This window comes from Bombina bombina, chromosome 7, assembly GCF_027579735.1.
Source record: "Bombina bombina isolate aBomBom1 chromosome 7, aBomBom1.pri, whole genome shotgun sequence".
Classification (NCBI taxonomy): Eukaryota; Metazoa; Chordata; class Amphibia; order Anura; family Bombinatoridae; genus Bombina; species Bombina bombina.
This window is the reverse complement of record NC_069505.1, coordinates 340367312-340395292: the sequence shown is the minus strand read 5'-3', so window position 1 is coordinate 340395292 and position 27981 is coordinate 340367312. Positions and strand designations below refer to the sequence as shown.

General features: G+C 33.9%; 1 protein-coding gene and 1 long non-coding RNA gene across 2 annotated transcripts in view; one reads left to right on the top strand and one right to left on the bottom strand.

Annotated features, from left to right (window-relative positions):
- The window catches only part of LOC128666413 (uncharacterized), a 90196-nt gene extending 79549 nt beyond the window's left edge, over window positions 1-10647 (bottom strand). The window contains exon 1 of the long non-coding RNA XR_008403242.1: window positions 10551-10647. This is a non-coding gene — a long non-coding RNA (uncharacterized LOC128666413). The remainder of the gene's footprint in view (window positions 1-10550) is intronic.
- ADAMTS9 (ADAM metallopeptidase with thrombospondin type 1 motif 9) overlaps window positions 1-27981 on the top strand; it is a 527878-nt gene that overhangs the window by 381185 nt on the left and 118712 nt on the right. The window contains exon 31 of the mRNA XM_053721004.1: window positions 10573-10746. Coding sequence (XP_053576979.1) covers window positions 10573-10746 — 174 coding nt within the window. The remainder of the gene's footprint in view (window positions 1-10572; window positions 10747-27981) is intronic.

Below are 27981 nucleotides of genomic sequence, written 5' to 3'. Positions count from 1 at the left end.
TCACATCTACATAGCACAATATACAGCCTATAGACAACCTTTCTTATGTTATAGTCCAGAAGTGGCTAGGTTTGCCACACTTGCATATTCAAGATATAAATATTTTGTGTACAATGAAAGTCCATAGTAAAGCACGTTAACCAGAAAAGGGTTAGTGCACCCGACTTCACTCAAGCGCAGCCTATACTCGCGATAATGCTAATTTACGTTGGTATTACAGGTTGAAAGTTATAGTTTGCGGTCGAGCAAAAGCTGTAACTGCGCTAGACTATTTAGCACAACTTCAGAGCTGAAGTAGAATGTAATGATTAAAAAAAAAAAGTTGGCGCTAAAGAGCTAGCTGTTTTAGCGCCAGCTTAATTGTCTAGATTTATAGTCGTTCATTTTTATCTGCAAGGGAGGTTCAGATTCTCAGCTTGGTCTATAGGTTAGTTTTGTATTAAAAAAAAAAGTTGGCGCTAAAGAGCTAGCTGTTTTAGCGCCAGCTTAATTGTCTAGATTTATAGTCGTTCATTTTTATCTGCAAGGGAGGTGCAGATTCTCAGCTTGGTCTATAGGTTAGTTTTGTATTAAAAAAAAAAAGTTGCACAAAACACATGTAACAAAAATTTAAATGAAGTATTACACACATATATACACTTTTTAATAAAAATATATTATCTCATTTTAAAGGGACAAGAAACCCAACATATGTCTTTCATGAATTTTAAACAACTTTCCAGTTTACTTTTATTATCAAATTTGTTTAATTCTCTTGGTATCATTTGTTGAAGGAGCAGCAATGCACTACTGGTTTCTAACGGAAAACATAGGTGAGCCAATGACAATCAGTATATATATGCAGCCACCAATCAGCTGCTAGAACCTAGGTTCTTTGCTGCTCCTAAGCTTACCTAGATAGTCCTTTCAGCAAAGGATAACAAGAAAAGGAAGCAAATGCCTAATTTTGACTTTACTGTCCCTTTAATTGTTCTTTTCAGGTTCCAATATATAACTGTGCATTTAAAATGTGCTCTTATGATGAGCTACATGGCTGTAGGTCTGGTCAGAGATCTGATATGAGATATGGGGTCTGATAGAGAGGTGGTAGACAATGGGGTCTTATCTGAGATGCGAGCATGCATTTGTATAGAAGAGGAGTTTAGTATTTTGTTTGGCATGCATAATAACATACCCTATAGGTAAGTCCTACTCTAATATATTTACAGTGAATGTAAATTTTGATGCTAATGTGCCCGGTTTTTAAAAATTCGATTAAAAACAGGGGCACTTTAATTCATCAAAATTTACATTTCACTCCTGTTGTGAAGAAATACTTACCTTTTAAACTTGACAGCAGCTCCAGCTTCCTCTGGTCATCGCAAGCCATTTCTGATGTCAGAAATGATGGATAGGTCATCCTCCAATCACAGCTTTTCCCCCCCCCCCGGGGGGAATCAGTGTCTGATTCAATGCCGTGATTGGAGGAAGCCAGATTCATCATTTTAGACCCAGGAAGAGGCTTTGCGACGGGTGGAGGAAGCTGTAGCTGCTGTCAAGATAAAAAGGTAAGGTTTTTTTCACAGCACGAGTGAAATGTAAATTTTGATGAATTAAAGTGCCCCTGTTTTTAATCGAAGTTTTAAAAAACGTGCACTTTAGCTTCAAAATTTACATTCACTTTAAAGGTATAATGCATTTAAAATCACGCACACTGTGCCCTTATATGAAACATATTTAATGAGAACAGAGATGGCTTAATTAATCCCCATTCAATATTTGGGACATAACAGTTATTATAATGCAAATATGAGCAATTCATTTTTAAAAAGAAGGTTTTTTTTTGTTTCAGTCATAGCTTTCATTGTGAACATTCACTCAGAGCATACAAAGTCAGTGCCTGTTAAAGTGCAAGGGCTATGGCTTGTACCATGATGGAGATTACTCATTGCTGATGAGATAGATGCCTCTGCTGGCTCACTGAATAAGCTCCTTTCACCTGTACCCATTAGAAACAGTAAAACAGTGCTAGTTTTTAATAGAAGTATTTGCTAACATATGTGTTGCAAAAAAAGCTTTGGTTCAAAACTGAACTGCACTCAAGTACATTTCCATTTTGAATGTAATATCCCTTTAACTCTTTTATATAAGACGGTAGATAGTGTGCAGGTAAAGTTCTTGCATTTAACCATCAGTATAGGAATTGTGCTCTGGCAACTGGTAGCTATTATTTCCTAGCACCCACACACTTATAGGTCTCTTAAACTCTTAATTGGATAATGTTTAAATACTTTTTTTAAAATTGGGAGGTGAGGGTCCTCGTGGGCAGTGGCCCACATTTGATTTGTGGGTGGAGCCACAACCTTTTGTGGCACCAGAGGTTGAGTTGTTGTGGTACCAGAGGTGGAGTTGTTGTGGAACTAGAGGTGGAATTATTGAGGTATCAGAGGTGGAGTTGTGTGTGTGGTAGTTGTGTGGTAGCAGAGGTGGAGCTGTGTGGCACCATAGGTGAAGTTGTGTAGTACCGGAGATGAAGTTGTTGTTGCACCAGAGGTGGAAGAGTGGTGGAACTAAAGGTGAAGATGTGTGGTACCAGAGATGGAGTTGTTGTGGAACCAGAGGTGGAAGAGTGGTAGAACCAGAGGTGAAGATGTGTGGTACCAGAGATGGAGGAGTTGTGGAACCAGAGGTGGAAGAGTGGTAGAACCAGAGGTGAAGATTTGTGGTACCAGAGATGGAGTTGTTATGGAACCAGAGGTGGAAGAGTGGTAGAACCAGAGGTGAAGATGTGTGGTACCATAGATGGAGTTATTGTGGAACCAGAGGTGGAAGAGTGGTAGAACCAGAGGTGAAGATGTGTGGTACTAGAGATGGAGTTATTGTGGAACCAGAGGTGGAAGAGTGGTTGAACCAGAGGTGAAGATGTGTGGTACCAGAGATGGAGTTATTGTGGAACCAGAGGTGGAAGAGTGGAAGAACCAGAGGTGAAGATTTGTGGTACCAGAGATGGAGTTGTTGTGGAACCAGAGTGAGGTTGAGTGGTACCAGTGTTGGGAAGTTAAAGAAGCAGTAGTGAATTGTCATGTGCAGTATGATGTGCTTGTAGAAAGTCAATGAGGGCAGATTTCCCTGCCATTGACAATCTTACAAAATGCAGGACCATTGGGAAGAACTGTAAAGACATTTGCATGTATGTTTTAGTGGAGGCCTGAGTATTTGCTGTTTCACATATTATATTAAGACTTTGGGTTCTAAATAAAACCTGAGTTGTTGTTTTTTTAACCAGTTATGTGTTGGAAAAAGTCAGTGAGATTTGTTAAACTTGTCTGTGTCAAGTGAGCCAAAAGTCAAGATATTCACATAAATACCAGCTTCCAAAAAAAATACAAAAAAAACTTTAGCCCACTTAAAAAAAAAAAGGCACTGAAACAATTAAAGTAAAAAGAGGCTTCTCATAGTGCAGTATTGTCTGTACCATGTGCATCAGATAAACAAGGAAACTATCACTAATAATAAACCAAGCACTGGCAAATGCTAGCCAAGTCTATCAGCCCCTCTGGCTAATGCCAACCACAAGGTCCCAGGGAGTCAGACAGTGAAAATATATGTAAAATTATGCCTTTGTGTGTAAGATTTTTTTTTTTTTTTTTTTAAATCGACTGCAATAAATAACTTTCCGGTTTACTCTTATCACATTCTTCATTCCTTTGGTATCCTTTGTTCATGGAGAAACAATGCTCTAGCTGAACACATCTTGTAAGATAATGACAAGTCATATATATACAGTGGATAGAAAAAGTCTACACACTCCTGTTTAAATGTCAGGTTTCTGTGATGTAAAAAAATGAGACAAAGATAAATCATTTCAGAACTTTTTCCACCTTTAATGTGACCTATAAACTGTACAACTCAATTGAAAAACAAACTTAAATCTTTTAGGTAAAGGGAAATAAAAATAAAAAAATAAAATAATATGGTTGCATAAGTGTGAACACCGTTAAACTAATACTTTATTGAAGCACCTTTTGATTTTATTACAACACTCAGTCTTTTTGGGTATGAGTCTATCAGCATGGCACATCTTGACTTGGCAAGATTTGCCCACTCTTCTTTGCAAAAACACTCTAAATCTGTCAGAATGCAAGGGCATCTCCTGTGCACAGTCCTCTTCAGATCACCCCACAGATTTTGAATTGGATTCAGGTCTGGGCTCTAGCTGGGTCATCCCAAAACTTTAATCTTCTTCTGGTGAAGCCATTCCTTTGTTGATTTGGATGTATGCTTTGGGTCGTTGTCATGCTGAAAGATGAAGTTCCTCTTCATGTTCAGCTTTCTAGCAGAAGCCTGAAGGTTTTGTGTCAATATTGTCTGGTATTTGGAACTGTTCATTATTCCCTCTACCTTGACTAAGGCCCCAGTTCCAGCTGAAGAAAAACAGCCCCAAAGCATGATGCTGACACCACCATGCTTCACTGTGGGTATGGTGTTCTTTTGGTGATATGCAGTGTTGTTTTTGCGCCAAACATATCTTTTGGAATTATGGCCAAAAAGTTCAACTTTGGTTTCATCAGACAAGAACACCTTTTCCCACATGCTTTTGGGAGACTTCAAGTGTGTTTTTGCAAAATGTAGCTTCCGTCTTGCCACTCTACCCCATAGCCCAGACATATGAAGAATTTGGGCGATTGTTGTCACATATACCACACAGCCATTAGTTTTCAGATATTCCTACAGCTCCTTTAATATTGCTGTAGGCCTCTTGGCAGCCTACCAGACCAGTTTTCTTCAAGTCTTTTCATCAATTTTGGAGGGACATCCAGTTCTTGGTAATGTCACTGTTGCCCCATATTTTCTTCACTTGATGATGACTGTCTTCACTGTGTTCCATGGTATATATAATGCCTTGGAAATTCTTTTGTACCCTTTAACGATGAGATCCCTCTGATGCTTTGGAAGCTCTCTGCGGACCATGGCTTTTGCTGTAGGATGCGACTAACAAAATGTCAGGAAAGACCTACTAGAACAGCTGAACTTTATTTGGGGTTAATCAGAGGCACTTTAAATGATGACAGGTGTGTACTGACTCCTATTTAACATGATTTTGAATGTTATTGCTTAATTCTGAACACAGCTACATCCCCAGTTATAACACTTATGCAACCATATTGTTTTATTTTATTTTTTTTATTTCCCTTTACCTAAAAGATTTCAGTTTGTTTTTCAATTGAGTTGTACAGTTTATAAGTCACATTAAAGGTGAAAAAAGTTCAGAAATTATTTATCTTTGTCTCCTTTTATACATCACAGAAATTTTTAACAGGGGTGTGTATACTTTTTATATCCACTGTATATATACAGACACTAATTAGCAGCTAGCTCCCAGTAAAACATTCCTGCTCTAGAGTGTCTACCTAGGTATATTTTTTTAACAAAGGATACCAAGAGGGAGAAGCAAATTAGATTAGAGGTAAATTGGAAATTTGTTTGCAGTGATAATTATCTGAATTATGAAAGTTTAAAGGACCATTAAATACAGTACAATTGAACAATTGACAGACACACAATAACAAGATAAAGCAATAGCCCTTACATTGAATTGAGCAGTAGAATCTTTTCTGGCAAATTTCAATTTCAATGTTAATCCAAATTTTCCCTCCCTCTGTATCATGTGACAGCCATCAACCAATCACAACATGCATATACGTATATACTGTGCACTTTAGACATGCCCGGTAGGAGCCAGAGTCTCAAAAAGTGTGCATAGAAAAATAAAGTGCACAATTTGATAATGGAAGTATATATATATATATATGTTTTTTTTTAAATTTCATGCTTTATATGAATAAATTAAATTTGAATTTTGGCTTTAGAGTCCCTTTAATTTGGATTTTACTGCCTCTTTGGGTGCCTAAAACATTATAGGCCAGATTACAGTGCAGCAGTATTTAATGCTCCCGCTCACACACTAACTCGGCTAGAAGTAAGCTTTTTACATTTGTCTGGTAGCGCTCGTATTACAAGTTAAAAATAAATATTTTTTGCTTTTGCGTTAATGCGATACTCGCAAAAAGCCGAACTTTTAATATCGCAATTGCGTTAATGTATTCCCCCATAGAAGTCAATAGAGCAAAAAAAGTGGAAAAAAACACCCTACTCGCGCGTAAATCAGATCGCATATTCTCAAGTGCACTAACCCAACATGAAAATATGAATATTTCACATTCCAATGTTCTTTACATAGCATAATATGTTCTATTTACTCATAAATACATAGTTCTACATATATCTGATGGTATTTTGGTACAAAATATATCTATACCTATATATTTATATATATATATATATATATATATATATATATACAGGGCTCAAAATTTCCACTAGCCCGCTAGCCATTGGCAAGTGGAAATTTTAAAGTGGCAAGTGAAAGTTAGTGAGTGGATGTCTACAAATATTATCTTAAAGGATATTTTAAATCTATGAAAGAGCAAGAATTTGTTATTTCTCTTGGGTTATGAAGACCCCATTAGTGCTTAGACTGTTACTTCTGAGAGGGTAAACAGAGAGAGATTGGAGAGGCAAAGTGAAAGTGGAGAGAACGACAGTGTTAAGAAAGAGTAAAGAAAAAAAAAAAGGAAGAGAGAGAGTATAAAGAGAAGATATGGCCTGAGAGAGAAGGGAGGGGGTAAAAAGAGAGATTGAAGAGAGGAGAAAGATAGATGAGAGATGATAATTATAAAACAATTTTTCCAGGTCTGCTATGACCTCACATGAATGTCAACACTCTCTGTTGTCTTCCCCAGAATCCTACATAATGTTTCACATTGGCTAAACATATGCAAACGGGTGCGGGAGGGGGGGGGTCAAAAGTGGCTTGTAACATTTTGAGCTGGCTAGTAGCTTAGGGCTTGACATTTTGGACCCTATTTTATATTTATATATATATATATAATTATATTTTGGTATAGATATATACAGATATATAGGAAATACATATATACACACATATATACAGTACATATAAATCTTTAGACATGTATATGTATACAGGTGGCCCTCGGTTTACAACGGTTCAATTTACACCGTTTCAGAATAACAACCTTTTTTTTCAGTCATGTGACTGCTATTGAAAAGCATTGAGAAGCAGTACATTGCTTAAAATAGCCAGTAGGTGGAGCTGTCCGCTTGTGTTGCAGAAAAGCCAAGCAAGCTGAGTTTAACCAGACCTGAGCTATCAAACGGATTTCAAAGGAACAAGAACTTCCTGTCTATAAATCAGTCCAGATTGGAATGCATAGAAATAACTGTTTGCAGAAAATGCAAGTGAAGTCTGTTTTGTGTGATTATTTTATTAGGTTTATAATGCTGTTTAGTCAATGTTTTTGTTTATTTAACTTAGTTTAATGATATATTCTGTGTTGTGTGATTATTATTATGCTGTTTAGCATTAAAAGTCTTCATTTCAAAGCTTTAAAAATAATGTATTATGTGTTACTTATGACAATTTTGAGAGGGGCCTGGAACCTAACTCACTCCCTTCCATTGATTTACATTATAAACTGGGTTTCAATTTACAACGGTTTCAATTTACAACCATTCCTTCTGGAACCTAACCCCGGTGTAAACTGAGGGCTACCTGTATATCTTTATGTTAAAGCCCTTTGCAGTGCTTTTTTTCTAACACCTGAAATCTTTGAGCCCTTTATAACTTTTTTCTGCAATAACTTTTATTAGATAGTGTTATTATGAGTGTAACAGTACTTTGTAATGTATTTCGAATGTGTTTTGTGACACTTTTTTTGTTTAGTAACCAGAGCTCTGAAGACGCTGTAATTATTCTAGCGCAAACGGCGACTGCACTCACAAATTCACATTTACTTTCAATTTGTAATGCGAGTGCTAAACCCGACACCTGCAAACACCAATGATAAAGCCCTTCTTGCTTGCGTGTAACTGTTAGCGAGCCACTCATAATCTTATTCATAAAGCAATTTTGGTAACATTTTTCTTTTCAAATAATAGTAAATTTATTTTGCATAATTTTGCCAAATGGATACTTACACCTCAAAAACATGTCCTTTAGAAGACAAACTTATTTTGTGTTATACAAATATCTATCTACTGTACAGATCTGAGTAGAAACAAAGTTATGTTTAAAATACCCTTATTTTGCCGTATTTAATTTCTTAAAATTGTAGTTACAGTTGCACTTATGGAACACTCCTATTCTGCTCCACATAAGGATACAGCTAGTGATTGGTGCATTCACCTGTATGCCAGATTCTCATTGGCTCATTTGTATTCTCATCTGTGGTGGCACAGAAGCAGAAATTTGACAATGTAATTAATTATTTTGCACCTAGTAAAAGTAATAAATTAGTTTAAACATAAATAATAATCATTTTACAATTCAATGTCCCTCTAAATAATGCAGGCTCTTCATCAGGGTAAATCGTTCAAAGGTTTCTTTATGGGATGTATGGTTTAATGTATTATGTGCAAAATATATGTTTAAATCCCAGTCCAAGTCAGCTTATTATTACAAGACATTTCTGCTGTGTTGCTATAGACTAATATATCGACCAAGTCTAAACATTTTTCAAACAATATCCTTTTTTACTGCAGTTATTTACCAATGGTCAAATTGCACCCACCATTGACTTTTTGTAGGAGCCAATCTGGGCTATAGTCTGCAGGCAATAAGGCTAGACATGTATATAGTGCTAGTATAAAATTATATTATTATTATATGTACTATTTTGCAGGGCAAGCCTTGAGAAGTCAGCGGTTCTAGGAGTAGGAAAATTCTCAATTTAAATAAACACAATTATAAAAAAAGATGCAAAATAAATAATGAGTTTTTTTTTTTTTTTACCTATATCTAAACATTTTATATAAAAATCTCAATGTGTTTATTTTGCCTTTAAAGTGATTGTCCCTAGATAAACTAATACTGGAAGGCTTTTCCATTGTCCCCAACCTCTATGTTATTCTATAGAGTTTCTTCACTAGTGAATGCGATGATAAGCGAAACTTTGTGAATTTGCAGCAAAGGACAACTTAGTAATTGGGGATATTGGAGAGGTTGACTTGAGTTTTAGTAAAGACATGGTTCATTAAGGAAATATACTGTATAAACCAAAAGCATATGACATTCTTACATAGCAATCTAAATCCATAGAACATTCTTTTTTTTTTTCTTTTTTTTTTTTTTTAAACAAACACATTTTTTTAATCCTTTTATGGATTCCAAATGTTTCAAAGCACATGCAATGTGTTTGTTCTTGAAAGCATCTAAGAAAAGATGGCCGAGGCATGTGACACACCAGGATACCACACATACAACACATGTGTTCTCTGTGTGTGCTATAGAATGTATAGAATTACTAAGCACTTGGCAGATCTTCATAAAGATATATTATTAAATACATATTTATCTGACACCATACATAAAAACATCTCTTTTATTAGCGTATTCATGATAATATTAATAATCTGTGGCTTTATTCTCATATATTGCTATATAATCAATACTTTTGACTAAAATATTAATTGATCATTCTGGAATTCTTTAAAACATAAGAGAGAAGATATAAATATAGGTATAAAATTCCTACTAATATTTTCATACATGAAAATATACTTTTTTTCGCTATGAAATCTTTCATTTTGCAGTGGTTAAAAGTTATAATTTCTTCATATTTATTGTTGTACGTTACCTAATTGTGACTGTACAGATGACATTATATTGAGTATTTAGAAGATATAGTCAGGTGTTTTTCAATATTCATTATGGTGTTTCTTAATGCATTATAATTTCTGTTATAACCATTATAACTGTTTTCTTTTCTTTTTTGGCGTACATCAAAATTTGTTATATTATCATATAGTATATTTGTGTTCCACACAAATTATATCTGTATGATACTATATATGCATAAATGTGTATGTATGTATATACTGTCTGTGTATATGTCTACTGAATCAAAACACACACAAACACGTGAGTGTATATATAGATAGATAGATAGATAGATAGATAGATAGATAGATAGATAGATAGATAGATAGATAGACAGATAGATAGATAATGACACACAAGTTCATCTGGATCTTATTCTATAATAAAATCTGTAATATAGGTTACCTTATCATACATGTGTATATCATTTACATGTATCTTGCTGTACTATATTTTTGAGTGTTACTAAATCATACACTGTGTCAAGCACATGCATTACTATATTACTTTTTGTTAAGTTAATTTGTATTACACTTTACTTGTGTGTTATTAAATGGTTATATGGTATATTAAATATGTTACAGAACTATTAAAAAATATAATTAGTAACTATTGCATTTTCTTTGTTACTATATTTAATTACCCCATTAGTAGTGTGTTGTAAAGTCACTCTATCTATCTATCTATCTATCTATCTATCTATATAAATATCTATAATATATATATATATATATATATATATATATATATATATATATATATATATATATATATATATATATATATATATTCCATCAGTTTGCTATACATAATGAAAAAAGTAACTTACAATCCTTCTTGTTTGGTCTTAGTGTTCAGTTACATGTGGAAGAGGAATTCAGCAGCGAGATGTCCGCTGTCAGGTCGGTGCCCAGAAGGTATTGAGGGATTCTGAGTGTGTTCAGTTTGCGCGGCCCTCATCAGAACAGCTCTGCCAAGCGGCAAATTGTCCAGTTTATACTTGGAAAGCAGAATCATGGCAAGAAGTAAGTGAAATTCTTTGCAGTGGGAAGCTCCAGAAATAATCAAAACATACTAGTAAGACTTAGCTCAGCCTGATGTGGGCTGGGATCACGTTACTGCTTCTCTGAGGTGAGAGCTGTAGAGCAAATGCGTTTGGGAATTCTTGTCAAGCGTCCAAGGTTTACACTCAGTGGGGTTCCAGTTTTCTTTTGATACAAATCAGATGACCGGTGGCTAAAAAAAAAAAAAAAAAAAAAATGAAAGAAATTATTTTACTAATTATAGGGATTTTAAATAAATGTGAATGAATCAAACTTTAGAATACAGAAACAGTTAAAGAGAAACAAACTCATTTTAAAGTGTATTACACTTTGTTTCTGTATAAAGGATTTTCCTGTATTGAGTTAAAAAAAATGTTTTATGATTGTTAGACTTGTCACTGTCCACCAATAAATCACTGAGATTTCTGCTTTTCAGCCAGTAAGAAAACTGTATACTTGAAAATTGTTATTGTTTAAAAAAGATAGATAATCCCTTTATAACCCATTCCGCAGTTTTGCATAACCAGCACTGTTAAGTTAATACACTTTTTATCTCTGTAATTAACTTGTATCTAAGACTCTGCAGACTGCCCCTTATCTCAGTGCATTTTAGCCAATTAGTGCTGGTTTATGTTTAACTCCACAGGAGTGAGCACAGTAGTATCTATCTGGCACACATAGACTTGCACTGTCTAGCTGTGAAAAGCTAATAAAATGAACTTGGATAAGAGACGATCTTCAGGGGCTTTGAAGCAGGCAGAAAATTAGAGGTTATAAAGTATATTAAAGGGACAGTCTAGTCAAAATTAAACTTTCATAATTTAGATAGGGAATGCAATTTTAAACAACTTTCCAATTCACTTTTATAATCAAATTTGCTTTGTTCTCTTGGTATTCTTTGTTGAAAGCTAAACCTAGGTAGGCTCAAATGCTAATTTCTAAAACCTTGAAGGCCGCCCCTTATTTCAATGCATTTGGCCGTTTTTCACAGCTAGCGGGCGTAAGTTCATGTTTGCCATACAGATAACATTGTGGCGACGCCCGTGGATTTACAAGTGAGAGGGCACTGATTGGCTAAATGCAAGTCTGACAAAACAACTGAAATAAGGGGGCATTCTGCAAAAGCGTAGATACAAGGTAAACACAGAGGTAAAAAGTATATTAATATAACTGTGTTGGTTATGCAAAACAGGGGAATGGGTAATAAAGGAATTATCTATCTTTTGAAACAATAACAATTCTGGAGTAGACTGTCCCTTTAATATAACAATGTTGGTTGTGCAAAGATGGGGGGGTGCATAATAAAGGCGTTATCTATTTTTATGTATTAGAAATTATTCGCTGCATTGCAACAGATTTGCAAACAAAATGCATGTCTTAAAAACATTTAAAAGCTGCTATTTTAGTAGATAAATAATATCCATTGATTTGAAGTCATGGGAGACACCACTTGAAACGCTTCTTGAATGACCAATTAGGAACAGATATATTAATGAATGTTTTGTTTTTTTCTATTATGATAATTTAACATTTTATAGGGAATGACATTTTGAGTTTAATATCACTTTAAGGCCCAGTTGTGCACATCCTTTTAGTTTTTTTCATACAATTAATATTTTTAACATTTTATAGGAACTCCAATTTCAATATTAAACTTTCAAAATTCAGCTTGAGCACAAAATTGTAAACCACTTTACAAATCATTTCCATTATCAAAATTTGCACACTCTTACAGAGCATGTGCAAGAATTCACAGTAAAAAAAGTATATGCATATTGTGATTGGCTGATGGCTGTCACATGTTGCAGGAGGGGGGGTTAAACTACTTTGAAATATGTCTTTTTGTGATGCATTTGATTATGCCATTCTACTGTAGTTAAAGGGACAGTAAAGTCAAAACTAAACTTGGATTGGATTGAGCATAAAATGTTAAACAACTTTCCAATTTACTTCTGTTATCAATTCTGCTTTGTTAAAAAGTAATCCTAGGTGAGCTCAGGAGCGTGCACTTTTTTTTAGCCAACTGGCAGTTCTGTTTCCAACAATGCTCATATCAATGGTATACATAGTTCCATACACTGTTGCCACAGAATGCTACAGACACTCTATGACAGCAAAGAATGCAACTATGTATAACATTGCTGTAACATTGTTGTAAACTCTGCTGCCAGATGGCTAAGGACACATGCACACTCCTGAGTACATCTAGGATTACTCTTTAAAAAGGATACCAAGAGAAACTTAGACTTCTATCACTGCACGAGGGAGCAGCCAATACTCCTCTCCTGCTTTACACCAAATTTGCAATGTATAGCATTAAAGGGACACTAAACCCCCCAAAAAATATTTCATGATTTAAGTAGAGAATACAATTTTAAACAACATTCCAATTTACTTCTATTATCTAATTTGCTTCATTCTTTAGATATTCTTTATTGAAGAAATAGCAATGCACATGGGTGAACCAATCACACAAGGCATCTATGTGCAGCAACCAATCAGCAGCTACTAAACCTATCTAGATATGCTTTTCAGCAAAGTATATCTAGATAATGGCGCAAATTAGATAATAGAAATAAATTTGAAAGTTGTTTAAAATTGCATGCTCTTTCTAAATCATGAAAGAAAAAAATGTAGGTTTCATGTCCCTTTAAAGGGACAGTCTACCCCAGAATTTTATTGTTTAAAAATATACATAATCCATTTATTACCCATTCCCCATATTTTGCCCAACCAACACTGTTGTATTAATATACTTTTTACCTCTGTAATTACCTTGTATCTAAGCCTCTGCAGACTGCTCCTTATTTCAGTTCTTTTGACAGACTTGCATTTTAGCCAATCAGTGCTGACACATAAATAACTCCACGGGAGTGAGCACAATGTTATCTAAATGGCACACATGAAATAAAGCCCTGTCAAATGTATTCAGGTAAGAGGCGACCTGCAAGGGCTTAGAAATTAGCATATGAGCCTACCTAGGTTTAGCTTTAAACTAAGAATTCCAATATATATATATATATATATATATATATATATATATATATATATATATATATATATATATATATACTCATGTCATATCTCATATACTTATATATCATATACTTATATTTCATATGCAGGAGATGGAGCCCCCGATCCAGCCCGTTATAAAACAACTAGTCCTAAAGCTTGTGTACACAGGCCATTTTCTGCAGTGCAGCAGTCCCACCCGCCCCCACTCCTGCCCGACCACCCCCCGCAACGCCCACCCGCGTCTGGCCATGCCGCTCCCATTGGTCACGCCCACTCCCACCCGTTCCCGCCCCCGTCCACCCTCTCTGCTGACTGATTCTCACTGACTGATCCTTTGTTACGGCCAGGCATGTTTGTCCTTGCGCAGTCTCTACTGCACATGACCACTTCGGACAAACATACCTGGCCTTTTATTATATAGCATAGGAAGCCATGCCACAGTTTCTGCCCTGGGGCTCAGTGTGAGCTTGTTACATCTCTGCTCATATGCCCTGCTGAGGCAAGTTAGTGACGGTTATAAATTAGTTAATTAGGTAACAGTCTGACTGGGTTTAAAGGGACATGAAATGCCAAACTTTTCTGAATCAGACAGAGCATATAATTTTAAACAACTTTTCAATTTACTTCTATTATCTGAGTTGCTTTATTCTCTTGGTATCCTTTGTTGAAATAATACCTAGATAGGCAGTTGTTTTTGCTGTGCATAATTAAACATTGTATATTACAATAATAAAAAGTTCATAGCAGTCCAACAAAAAAAAGCCAGAAATGAATCTTCTTGAAAAAATAAAAACAAAATTTTATTTTAGCCTATTAAAAAGGAAAGCGGACTCCAAACAAAGGGAAGAGAGGAAAAAAAAGAGTCTGACCGGTTTTGGTCTCACAGACCGTAGTCATAGACAAAAAAAAAACGGATCACAGGTGTGCAATATTTAATAGCAAATAACCCACTCCTGTTAGTGGTTGCTTAAAGGGACAGTTTACTCAAAAATGTTCTCCCCTTAATTTGTTTCCAATGATCCACTTTACCTGCTGGAGTGTAATTACATTGTTTACAAGTATTTCCATTACCCTTATATTTGCATTTGAAATAGTTTATTTAGCCTGTGGTATCCCCACCCATCCTGAAATGTTTTGGCCTCAAGTCCAAGTCAATAGAAGAGATAAGGTAATAAAATGTTAATTTTCCATTGTTCTCTCCAAGTATTGGTGATTAGTTTATGGACAGAAATAAGATAAAGACACATGTATATGTACACAATGTGATAAAGTAATGAGATCTAATTATACCTACAAGCTCAACCCATTTTATTAGGTTGTGGCTTTAAAACACAAAATCAGCTAATTCATATACACAAATAAACCTTAAAAAGCAAATCTCATACATTTTATACTCTGCAGCTGGTAAAAAAAGTAATTGGAAACACATTAAGGAAAAAACTATTTTACAGTATACTGTCCCTTTAATAATCTCTTTAACCCTTAGTGATAAAATGTAACTAATAAGAGACAGTTTGGTAGAGAAGATAATAGTGGGACAACAGGATACAAAATATAACACAGTACAAAACAATACACATTCTAATACAAATTCTAATGCAAACATAAATATGCAAAAGGATACAAGAGAGGCCATATGGAGACATAAAAGTATTCAGATGTGAATATAGATATATAAAAGCATACATATGAACCTCCACATATATATGTGTGTACCATAACCAAATATAAATATTGCTTGAACAGCATATAAAAGGTGCATATAAGGGGGTCGATCCGATAAAAATCGTCGCCCGCAAAAGCCGGCGACGCCAATAATTGCGCGGATTTGGTATCCTATATACGGCGTAAGCTAGAAGTTACGCGCGTATATTTCTGCCGTCGCCCGCAGTTTTTTGGGCCATAGGCAGGTATACCAAACCCGCGCAGTTTGGTATCCAATATGCAGCGTAAGGACTTACGTGGCGAAAATGGAGAAAACTTACTCCATTTTCACCTCGCCACAAAAAGCAGCCGTAAGAAGCCTTACGCTGACTATTGGAGCCCTGTAACTTCCTAAACTGGCTGCTAAAATAAACCTAACACCTAACGCATGCGCAATGTCTATCTCCCTGTCAACCGCGATCTGCTAAAATAAACCTAACGCATGCGCAATGTCTACCTGTCAACCGCGATCCCCCCCGAAATCCCTAATAAAGTTATTACCCCCTAAACCGCCGCTCCCGGACCCCACCGCCATCTACATAAACTAACCCCCTACTGTGAGCCTCTAAAACCGCCGCCATCTACCTTATCTATCCCCTAATCTGACCCCTTACACCGCCACCACCTATATAAAAATTATTAACCCCTAATGTAAGCCCCTTACACCGCCGCCATCTCTATTAAAATGATTAACCCCTAATTTAATCTACCTACCCCGCCGCCAGCTATATTATCTATATTAACCCTAAGTATATTATAGTTAATATAGGTATTACATTATATATATTAACTATATTAACCCTAATTATATTAGGGTTAATATAGTTAATATAGTTACTATAGTATTTATATTAACTATATTAACTCTATCTAACCCTAACTAAATTTATATTAAATTAATCTAATTCATTTATAAACTAAAATATTCCTATTTAAATCTAAATACTTACCTATAAAATAAACCCTAAGATAGCTACAATATAATTAATAATTACATTGTAGCTATGTTAGGGTTAATATTTATTTTACAGGTAAATTGTTAATTATTTTAACTAGGTATAATAGATATTAAATAGTTATTAACTATTTAATATCTACCTAGTTAAAATAATTACCCAATTACCTGTAAAATAAATCCTAACCTAAGTTACAAATACACCTACACTATCAATAAATTTAATAAACTACTAACATCTATCTAAAAATACAATTAAATTAACTAAACTAAATTACAAAAAAAAACAAACACTAAATTACAAAAAATAAAAAAAAGATTACAAGATATTTAAGCTAATTACACCTATTCTAAGCCCCCTAATAAAATAATAAACCCCCAAAATAAAAAAAATTCCCTGCCCTATTCTAAATTCAACAAATTTCAAAGCTCTTTACCTTACCAGCCCTTAAAAGGGCCTTTTGTGGGGCATGCCCCAAAGAATTCAGCTCTTTTGCATACAAGAAATACAATACCCCCCCCATTACAACCCACCACCCACATACCCCTATTCTAAACCCACCCAAACCCCCCTTAAAAAAGCCTAACACTACCCCCCTGAAGATCTCCCTACCTTGTCTTCACCACACCGGGCCGAACTCCTGATCCGATCCGGGCGATGTCATCCTCCAAGCGGCAAAGAAGAATTCTTCCTCCGGCGACGTCTTCCTCCAAGCGGCAGCAAAGTCTTCATTCTTCCGGCGGCATCTTCAATCTTCTTTCTTCGCTCCGCCGCCGCGGAGCATCCATCCCGGCCGACTGCTGAACTTGGAATGATGTACCTTTAAATGACGTCATCCAAGATGGCGTCCGCCGAATTCCGATTGGCTGATAGGATTCTATCAGCCAATCGGAATTAAGTTAAAAAAATCTGATTGGCTGATTGAATCAGCCAATCAGATTCAAGTTCAATCCGATTGGCTGATCCAATCAGCCAATCAGATTGAGCTCGCATTCTATTGGCTGTTCCGATCAGCCAATAGAATGCGAGCTCAATCTGATTGGCTGATTGGATCAGCCAATCGGATTGAACTTGAATCTGATTAGCTGATTCAATCAGCCAATCAGATTTTTTTAACTTAATTCCGATTGGCTGATAGAATCCTATCAGCCAATCGGAATTCGGCGGACGCCATCTTGGATGACGTCATTTAAAGGTACATCATTCCAAGTTCAGCAGTCGGCCGGGATGGATGCTCCGCGGCGGCGGAGCGAAGAAAGAAGATTGAAGATGCCGCCGGAAGAATGAAGACTTTGCTGCCGCTTGGAGGAAGACGTCGCCGGAGGAAGAATTCTTCTTTGCCGCTTGGAGGATGACATCTCCCGGATCGGATCAGGAGTTCGGCCCGGTGTGGTGAAGACAAGGTAGGGAGATCTTCAGGGGGGTAGTGTTAGGCTTTTTTAAGGGGGGTTTGGGTGGGTTTAGAATAGGGGTATGTGGGTGGTGGGTTGTAATGGGGGGGGGGTATTGTATTTCTTGTATGCAAAAGAGCTGAATTCTTTGGGGCATGCCCCACAAAAGGCCCTTTTAAGGGCTGGTAAGGTAAAGAGCTTTGAAATTTGTTGAATTTAGAATAGGGCAGGGATTTTTTTTTATTTTGGGGGTTTATTATTTTATTAGGGGGCTTAGAATAGGTGTAATTAGCTTAAATATCTTGTAATATTTTTTTTTATTTTTTGTAATTTAGTGTTGTTTTTTTTTTGTAATTTAGTTTAGTTAATTTAATTGTATTTTTAGATAGATGTTAGTAGTTTATTAAATTTATTGATAGTGTAGGTGTATTTGTAACTTAGGTTAGGATTTATTTTACAGGTAATTGGGTAATTATTTTAACTAGGTAGATATTAAATAGTTAATAACTATTTAATATCTATTATACCTAGTTAAAATAATTAACAATTTACCTGTAAAATAAATATTAACCCTAACATAGCTACAATGTAATTATTAATTATATTGTAGCTATCTTAGGGTTTATTTTATAGGTAAGTATTTAGATTTAAATAGGAATATTTTAGTTTATAAATGAATTAGATTAATTTAATATAAATTTAGTTAGGGTTAGATAGAGTTAATATAGTTAATATAAATACTATAGTAACTATATTAACTATATTAACCCTAATATAATTAGGGTTAATATAGTTAATATATATAATGTAATACCTATATTAACTATAATATACTTAGGGTTAATATAGATAATATAGCTGGCGGCGGGGTAGGTAGATTAAATTAGGGGTTAATCATTTTAATAGAGATGGCGGCGGTGTAAGGGGCTTACATTAGGGGTTAATAATTTTAATATAGATGGCGGCGGTGTTAGGGGCTCACTTTAGGGGGTTATAGATATAATATAGCTGGCGGCGGGGTACGGGAGCGGCGGTTTAGGGGTTAATAATTTTATTAGGTTGCGGCGGGGTAAAGGAGCGGCGGTTTAGGGGTTAATAGCATTTTTATTGTTAGGCTAGTGAGGGGGGATAGCGGATAGAGGGTTAGACAGTGCGGGCTATGTTAGGGAGGCGTGTTAGACTTGTCGGGCTATGTTAGGGAGGCGTGTTAGACAGTGCGGGCTATGTTAGGGAGGCGTGTTAGACTTGTCGGGCTATGTTAGGGAGGCGTGTTAGACTTGTCGGGCTATGTTAGGGAGGCGTGTTAGACATTGCGGGCTATGTTAGGGAGGCGTGTTAGACAGTGCGGGTGTTTTAAACTTTAGTCAGGTTTTATAGGCGCCGGCAGTTTCTAACGTGGCGCAAGTCACTGGCGACGCCAGAAATTTGTACTTACGCAGATTTCTGGACATCGCTGGTTTGTGAGACTTACGGCACGTTAGCATCTGACGGCGACCTATATGGGATGGCTCGAGTTGCGAGCTGAAACTGCGGGCGACGCCGGTCTCCTCGCTTGCGCCGCAAACTGCGATCGATATCGGATCGCGCCCCAGGTATGTATATATTGTGTGTGTGTGTGTATATATATATATATATATATATATATATATATATATATATATATAAAAATAATCAAATCCCACTTAAATTTATATATTACAAGAAAGCCTAAAGAGCATAACTGTGGCAAAGGTAATACATATCAACATGCATAAAGCACATCAACACATATTAAAGTATATATATATATATATATATATATATATATATATATATATATATATATATATATATGTGTGTGTGTGTGTTAGGGCTGCAACTAACGATTATTTTCATAATCGATTAATCAGACGATTATTTTTTCGACTAATCGGATAGAAATATAAAAAATCATTTTTTCCATATATTTAAAATCAAATCAAAGCTATTTTGCCTGCAGCAGAGAAGAGACGCTTAGTTGGTGTTGAGATGCATAAGTAGGGTTTTGCCAATTTCACTAAGGTGGGATTATTTATCTTTGTTAGCTCCACAAATGCAAGTGGCCTCCTAACAAACAAACAAAGTAAGCCTGGGATTTCATTCTAACATAAAAATATCCTGAATATATATATATACACAATGGTAAACAATCAGTTACAAGGTTAGGGAAAAAATATCTAGTCCGCTCTTAAAATAACAGATATATAATTAGAGAGGTTGAATTTTGTAGATTAATTAATTAATTAAAAATATTTTTTTTTAAAAAGGGAAAAGCGCTTAGGACTATATATATTTATAACAGGACAAAGCCTTGCATATTTATCTATACAGTACTTATAATCAACAATAGCAAGCGATCCGCTAATACTTGTGCACACAGATAATAGTGCAAATCAATTCAAATAACAACTCCCTTCAATCTAGGGCTAGGTGTAAATAACAAGCTGTGCACTATATCATGCAAAGCATAGTCCCAAATCACTGTATTTAATATAAACAATCCAAATGATGACTCCTATTTTATTTCTGGGTTGCACATAAGCCAGGAGTAGTTGTAAACTTAAAAAGAAACTTATAATTGTCCATAAAAAGTGAAACGTAAATGTCTGTAGATATCCTTTAGACTAAGGACATAACCATAAAACACAATACCATGTGCAGGAGCTCATTGGAGTAAAACAGCTGGTGCTTTGTGCAAACCAACTAATACATTATGAGGTTCGTTGACAACTATTTTCATAATCGATTATATTGATTAGTTGTTGCAGCTCTAATATGTGTACAAGCATATAAAAAACAAACATGACCAAACAATCTAAATATACATGTGAATAGATATGTAGATATACATGTTGATATGATCCCTACCCCCTAACACAGTATAAAACAGTGTAATGAATATATACATACATCAAATCAAAACGCTAATACAAAATACTGAAACATAATGGTGCTGTATTTGTTGTTAAATAGCGCCATATATAAAGCATATACATAAACATACCGGTGAAAATACTGGTAAAAAAATATACTGAAGTGAAAACAATGCAAGACATAAAGAACAGATCAATGCACATCATCTATGCCAATAATTGATGTCAAATTTGGAATTAAACCCTCTAGGTGACAGACTATTCAACTTGTGTATCCGATAAATCTCTTGTTTACACAAGATCTGGAACCTGTCTCCACCTCTTGGTGGCATGAGTACTTGTTTAATAGCTTACCAGACTAAAGGAGCATACATTTCCATCATGAACTTCCAAAAAGTGCTTAGACAGGGCAGATACTGCCCTGTCATTAGTGATGTATGAGAGATATTCCTTGATGCGAGTACCAACTTCTCTAGTTTTATATTACAGCCTCAAAGTGGTTCATGTCCCTGTAAGGAAACCTAATGGCTGTACCCAGTGTCACTTTTTGTAACCTTTCAGTTATCCTGGAGTTAAAATCATACCTCATATCATATACTCATGTTATATCTCATATACTTATATCTCATATCATATACTCATGTTATATCTCATATACTTATATCTCATATCATATACTCATGTTATATTTCATATACTTATACCTCATATCATATACTCATGTTAAATCTCATATACTTATATCTCATATCATATACTCATGTTAAATCTCATATACTTATATCTCATATCATATACTCATGTCATATCTCATATACTTATATCTCATATCATATACTCATGTCATATCTCATATACTTACATCTCATATCATATACTCATGTTATATCTCATATCATATACTCATGTTATATCTCATATACTTATATCTCATATCATATACTCATGTTATATCTCATATACTTATATCTCATATCATATACTCATGTTATATCTCATATACTTATATCTCATATCATATACTCATGTCATATCTCATATACTTATATTTCAAATCATATACTCATGTTATATCTCATATACTTATATCTCATATCATATACTCATGTTATATATAATATACTTATATTTCATATCATATACTCATGTTATATCTCATATACTTATATCTCATATCATATACTCATGTTATATCTCATATACTTATATCTCATATCATATACTCATGTTATATCTCATATACTTATATCTCATATCATATACTCATGTTATATCTCATATACTTATATCTCATATCATATACTCATGTTATATCTAATATACTTATCTCATATACTTATATCTCATATCATATACTCATGTTATATCTCATATCATATACTCATGTTATATCTCATATACTTATATCTCATATCATATACTCATGTTATATCTCATATACTTATATCTCATATCATATACTCATGTTATATCTAATATACTTATATCTCATATCATATACTCATGTTATATCTCATATACTTATATCTCATATCATATACTCATGTTATATCTCATATACTTATATATCATATCCTCATGTTATATCTCATATACTTATATCTCATATCATATACTCATGTTATATCTCATATACTTATATCTCATATCATATACTCATGTTATATCTCATATACTTATATCTCATATCATATACTCATGTTATATCTCATATACTTATATCTCATATCATATACTCATGTTATATCTCATATACTTATATCTCATATCATATACTCATGTTATATCTCATATACTTATATCTCATATCATATACTCATGTCATATCTCATATACTTATATCTCATATCATATACTCATGTTATATCTCATATACTTATATATCATATCATATACTCATGTTATATCTCATATCATATACTCATGTTATATCTCATATACTTATCTCATATCATATACTCATGTTATATCTAATATACTTATATCTCATATCATATACTCATGTTATATCTCATATACTTATACCTCATATCATATACTCATGTTATATCTCATATACTTATATCTCATATCATATACTCATGTTAACTCATGTTATATCTCATATACTTATATCTCATATCATATACTCATGTTATATCTCATATACTTATATCTCATATCATATACTCATGTTATATCTCATATACTTATATCTCATATCATATACTCATGTTATATCTCATATACTTATATCTTATATCATATACTCATGTTATATCTCATATACTTATATCTCATATCATATACTCATGTTAACTCATGTTATATCTCATATACTTATATCTCATATCATATACTCATGTTATATCTCATATACTTATATCTCATATCATATACTCATGTTATATCTCATATACTTATATCTCATATCATATACTCATGTTATATCTCATATACTTATATATCATATCATATACTCATGTTATATCTCATATACTTATATCTCATATCATATACTCATGTTATATCTCATATACTTATATCTCATATCATATACTCATGTTATATCTCATATACTTATATCTCATATCATATACTCATGTTATATCTCATATACTTATATCTCATATCATATACTCATGTTATATCTCATATACTTATATATCATATCATATACTCATGTTATATCTCATATCATATACTCATGTTATATCTCATATACTTATATCTCATATCATATACTCATGTTATATCTCATATACTTATATCTCATATCATATACTCATGTTATATCTCATATACTTATATCTCATATCATATACTCATGTTATATCTCATATACTTATATCTCATATCATATACTCATGTTATATCTCATATACTTATATCTCATATCATATACTCATGTTAACTCATGTTATATCTCATGTACTTATATCTCATATCATATACTCATGTTATATCTCATATACTTATATCTCATATCATATACTCATGTTATATCTCATATACTTATATCTCATATCATATACTCATGTTATATCTAATATACTTATATCTCATATCATATACTCATGTTATATCTCATATACTTATATCTCATACCATATACTCATGTTATATCTCATATACTTATATATCATATCATATACTCATGTTAAATCTCATATACTTATATCTCATATCATATACTCATGTTATATCTCATATACTTATATCTCATATCATATACTCATGTTATATCTCATATACTTACATCTTATATCATATACTCATGTTATATCTCATATACTTATATCTCATATCATATACTCATGTTATATCTCATATACTTATATCTCATATCATATACCCATGTTATATCTAATATACTTATATCTCATATCATATACTCATGTTATATCTCATATACTTATATCTCATATCATATACTCATGTTATATCTCATATACTTATATATCATATCCTCATGTTATATCTCATATACTTATATCTCATATCATATACTCATGTTATATCTCATATACTTATATCTCATATCATATACTCATGTTATATCTCATATACTTATATCTCATATCATATACTCATGTTATATCTCATATACTTATATCTCATATCAAATACTCATGTTATATCTCATATACTTATATCTCATATCATATACTCATGTCATATCTCATATACTTATATCTCATATCATATACTCATGTTATATCTCATATACTTATATCATATACTCATGTTATATCTCATATACTTATATCTCATATCATATACTCATGTTATATCTCATATACTTATATCTCATATCATATACTCATGTTATATCTCATATACTTATATCTCATATCATATACTCATGTTATATCTCATATACTTATATCTCATATCATATACTCATGTTATATCTCATATACTTATATCTCATATCATATACTCATGTTATATCTCATATACGAGTTCGATTGGGTTGATTGACACCTCCCTGCTGGCGAGTCAGCAGGGGGCGGCGTTGCACCAGCAGCTCTTGTGAGCTGTTGGTGCAATGCTGAATACGGAGAGCGTATTGCTCTTCGCATTCAGCGAGGTCTTGAGGACCTGATCCGGACTGTCAGATCAGGTCCGCAAGACCTGTGATAAATAGAGGCCATAGTGCCACAAATGAGTATAAAATACATTTCATTGGTATTAAATTGTATCATAAAGGTTGTCAACATTTGCTGAATATATATTTACTGCCATTGATTGCCGTTAATCGCCAAATTGATGTATTATTTTTATTTTTAAGTTTCATTCAACCACAACTTTGAATGTATGATTATTTCACTATGTAAGCCATACAGAGATGTTCATTTGTGTAAGATAAGACAGAATAAGTACCTGTTGTCACTTATACTTTTTACTACTGAGATTTTTATTGTTATAGAGAGAATATATAAATAAAAGCTACTTTTAAAGTGTGTGTGTATGTACAGCTTGGCTGGACTTTATTTTATATTCTTTCTCCTAATAAAGTTATTTTGCATGAATGTTTGATATTTATTTTATACTTATTTGTGACACTATACCTTTAATCTAATATATTTTTAGAGTTTGGCAATCTGTTTCTAGTGCAATTCTGTTTGCATTTTTAATTGTATAAATATCTCATATCATATACTTATAACTCATATCCTATACTCATGTTATATCTCATATACAAATGCCTCATATCATATCTTTATTCTCTTGGTATCCTTTGTTGAAAAGAATACCCAGGTAGGCTTAGGAGCAGCCATCCATGCTGCTGATTGGTAGCTATACATATATATCTCTTACTGTTGACTCCCCTGATTTGTTCAGCTAGCTCCAACTATTACATTCTGGTTCCATCAACAAAAGATACCAAGCAAAATAAAACAAAATTGATAAAAGAAGAAAAAAGATAATAAAAGAAAATTGGAAAGTTGTTTTAAAATGTGAGTGTTGGTTTTATGTTACTTTAAAGTCTCTACAACATATTTTGCACAACCATTGTTAGTGACTCTCAGTATATTATATTTGACTAGTCCTAAAGCCTGTGTACACAGGCCAAAATCCCCATCCACTTGGATCCCCTCTCCCTCCTCCTTCCTCTTCCTTGCCGCTCTCAACTTTTATCTTCTGTAGTGCAGCGGTCCCACCCGCTCCCACCCTGCTCACGCCCCCCCCCCAGGATATGTGTGTATGCTGCATTGAAACAGTAATAACTTTTACTTGAAGCATTTTTGCTAATGAAAGTATATTGCAAAAATGTGTATAGTTCAAACTTAAAAACACACGTACATATTGTTCTCATGCTACTCTTTGCTTTGAACGAAACATTACATCTAGTATTTATTTAGTGTTTAACGATAACCGTCTGGGATATTAATATCCCATACACAAAATCTTGTTTTTAAAATGAAAAGAACATGCCTAAAGTTAAAAAAGTTTTTCTTAAAATACATTATATAATATTTTAAAGTATAATACACACACACACATATATATATATATATATATATATATATATATATATATATATATAGGTAGCCCTCAGCTTACGTTCTAGAAAGAATGGTTGTAAATCGAAACCGTTGTAAACTAAAACCCAGTCAATGGGAAGTGAGGGAGATAGGTTCCAGGCCCCTCTCAAAATTGTTATAAGTAACACCTAATACATTATTTTTAAAGCTTTAAAATAAAGACTTTAAATGCTAAACAGCATTATAAACCTAATAAAATAATCACACAACACAGAATATATAATTAAACTAAGTTAAATTAACAAAAACATTTGCTAAACAGCATTATAAACCTAATAAAATAATCACACAACACAGACTTCACAGTTCTTTCTATGCATTCCAATCTGGACTGATTTATATACAGGAAGATCTTGTTCCTTAGAAATCTGCTCGATAGCTCTGGTCTGGTTAAACTGATTAATTTCAGCTTGCTTGGCTTTGTTGCAACACAAGCGGACAGCTCCACCTACTGGCTATTTTAATAAATGCACTGCTTCTCAATGCTTTTCAATAGCAGTCACATGACTGGAAAGAAAGGTTTTTATTCTGAAATGGTGTAAATTGAACCGTTCTAAAACGAGGGCCACCTGTATATATATACATATACAATATACCCACAATCCTACAGTATATAGGTTTATTATTAAGTTTTTTGTTTTGTTTTTTATTATAAAGGGAGATCGTTTACATTGGAAATATATAGGCGTTCCTATGGCGTTTCATGGTCATTCCATGGGAGTAGCCTGTATTATAATGGGGAACCATCGCTGGCAATTTTTAATGTTTTATACAATATCTGACATTTTAGGTGCACCTTTTCACTCATACCTGTCTCACCACCCTTTCAATGGCAAGATTAGCAATAGAACTCTACTGTGGTTACAGTGAAACTTAGTCTACATATTTATTAGTTAAACTAGTACCCAACTGAAACAATTTTTATGTATACTGAACGCACAGTATATGTTGTGTAATCATGCTTTAAAAACATGCACCATCCACACTACTGAGATCCAAATTCACTGGTGATTTGGTCTGGTTGATCAAAATGCAGCAAGCCCTATACCATCCTATAGAAGGTACATCACCACTCTGTACAGTGAGGGTGAGTTTTTTATTAAATGTTGCCTGGTGGAAGACATTGGGCTTTTGGAAGGAAGGCATACTGCACAACATTTGTGGAGAGGTATTAAGGACTTGAAAAGTTGAGGGGGCCTTCACTGTTTTGAGGGTGGGGCAGGGTCTTAGTGTATAGTGGGCGGGATTGTGGGTCTACCTTGGCTGTCAGTGGGTGTATCCGGGCGGTTTATGGGCGGGTTAAAGGGACTTTTTTCCAATAGGGACTTATGGATGTCTCAGAGGCACAGTGGGACAGAGCTCTGAATTAGGGACTGTCCCACTCAAATATGTACAGTTGAGGCACTAGTGCCTCTCTGCTTTGAGTGTAAACATCCTCATTGCCTTTACACATACATATATACCTTTTTTTCTGTAAAGGTACCAACACAAATAATACATCTTCTTGTTGTTTTAGCAGACCACACATTTTTTTTTTTAAATATGTAAATAGTATACTGGGATAATACAGTTCAAGCATAGCAGTTAAAGATAAATTGTGACATAAAGGCTATTAAAAAGGTTGCATTAGTCATTTGCTATGTCATTTCCCACTGTATTAAAGTCTTTTGCTCGCATACAAGATCTCTCTTGTGCAATCCTGCCTTCTGCTCTTGAGCAACCAATT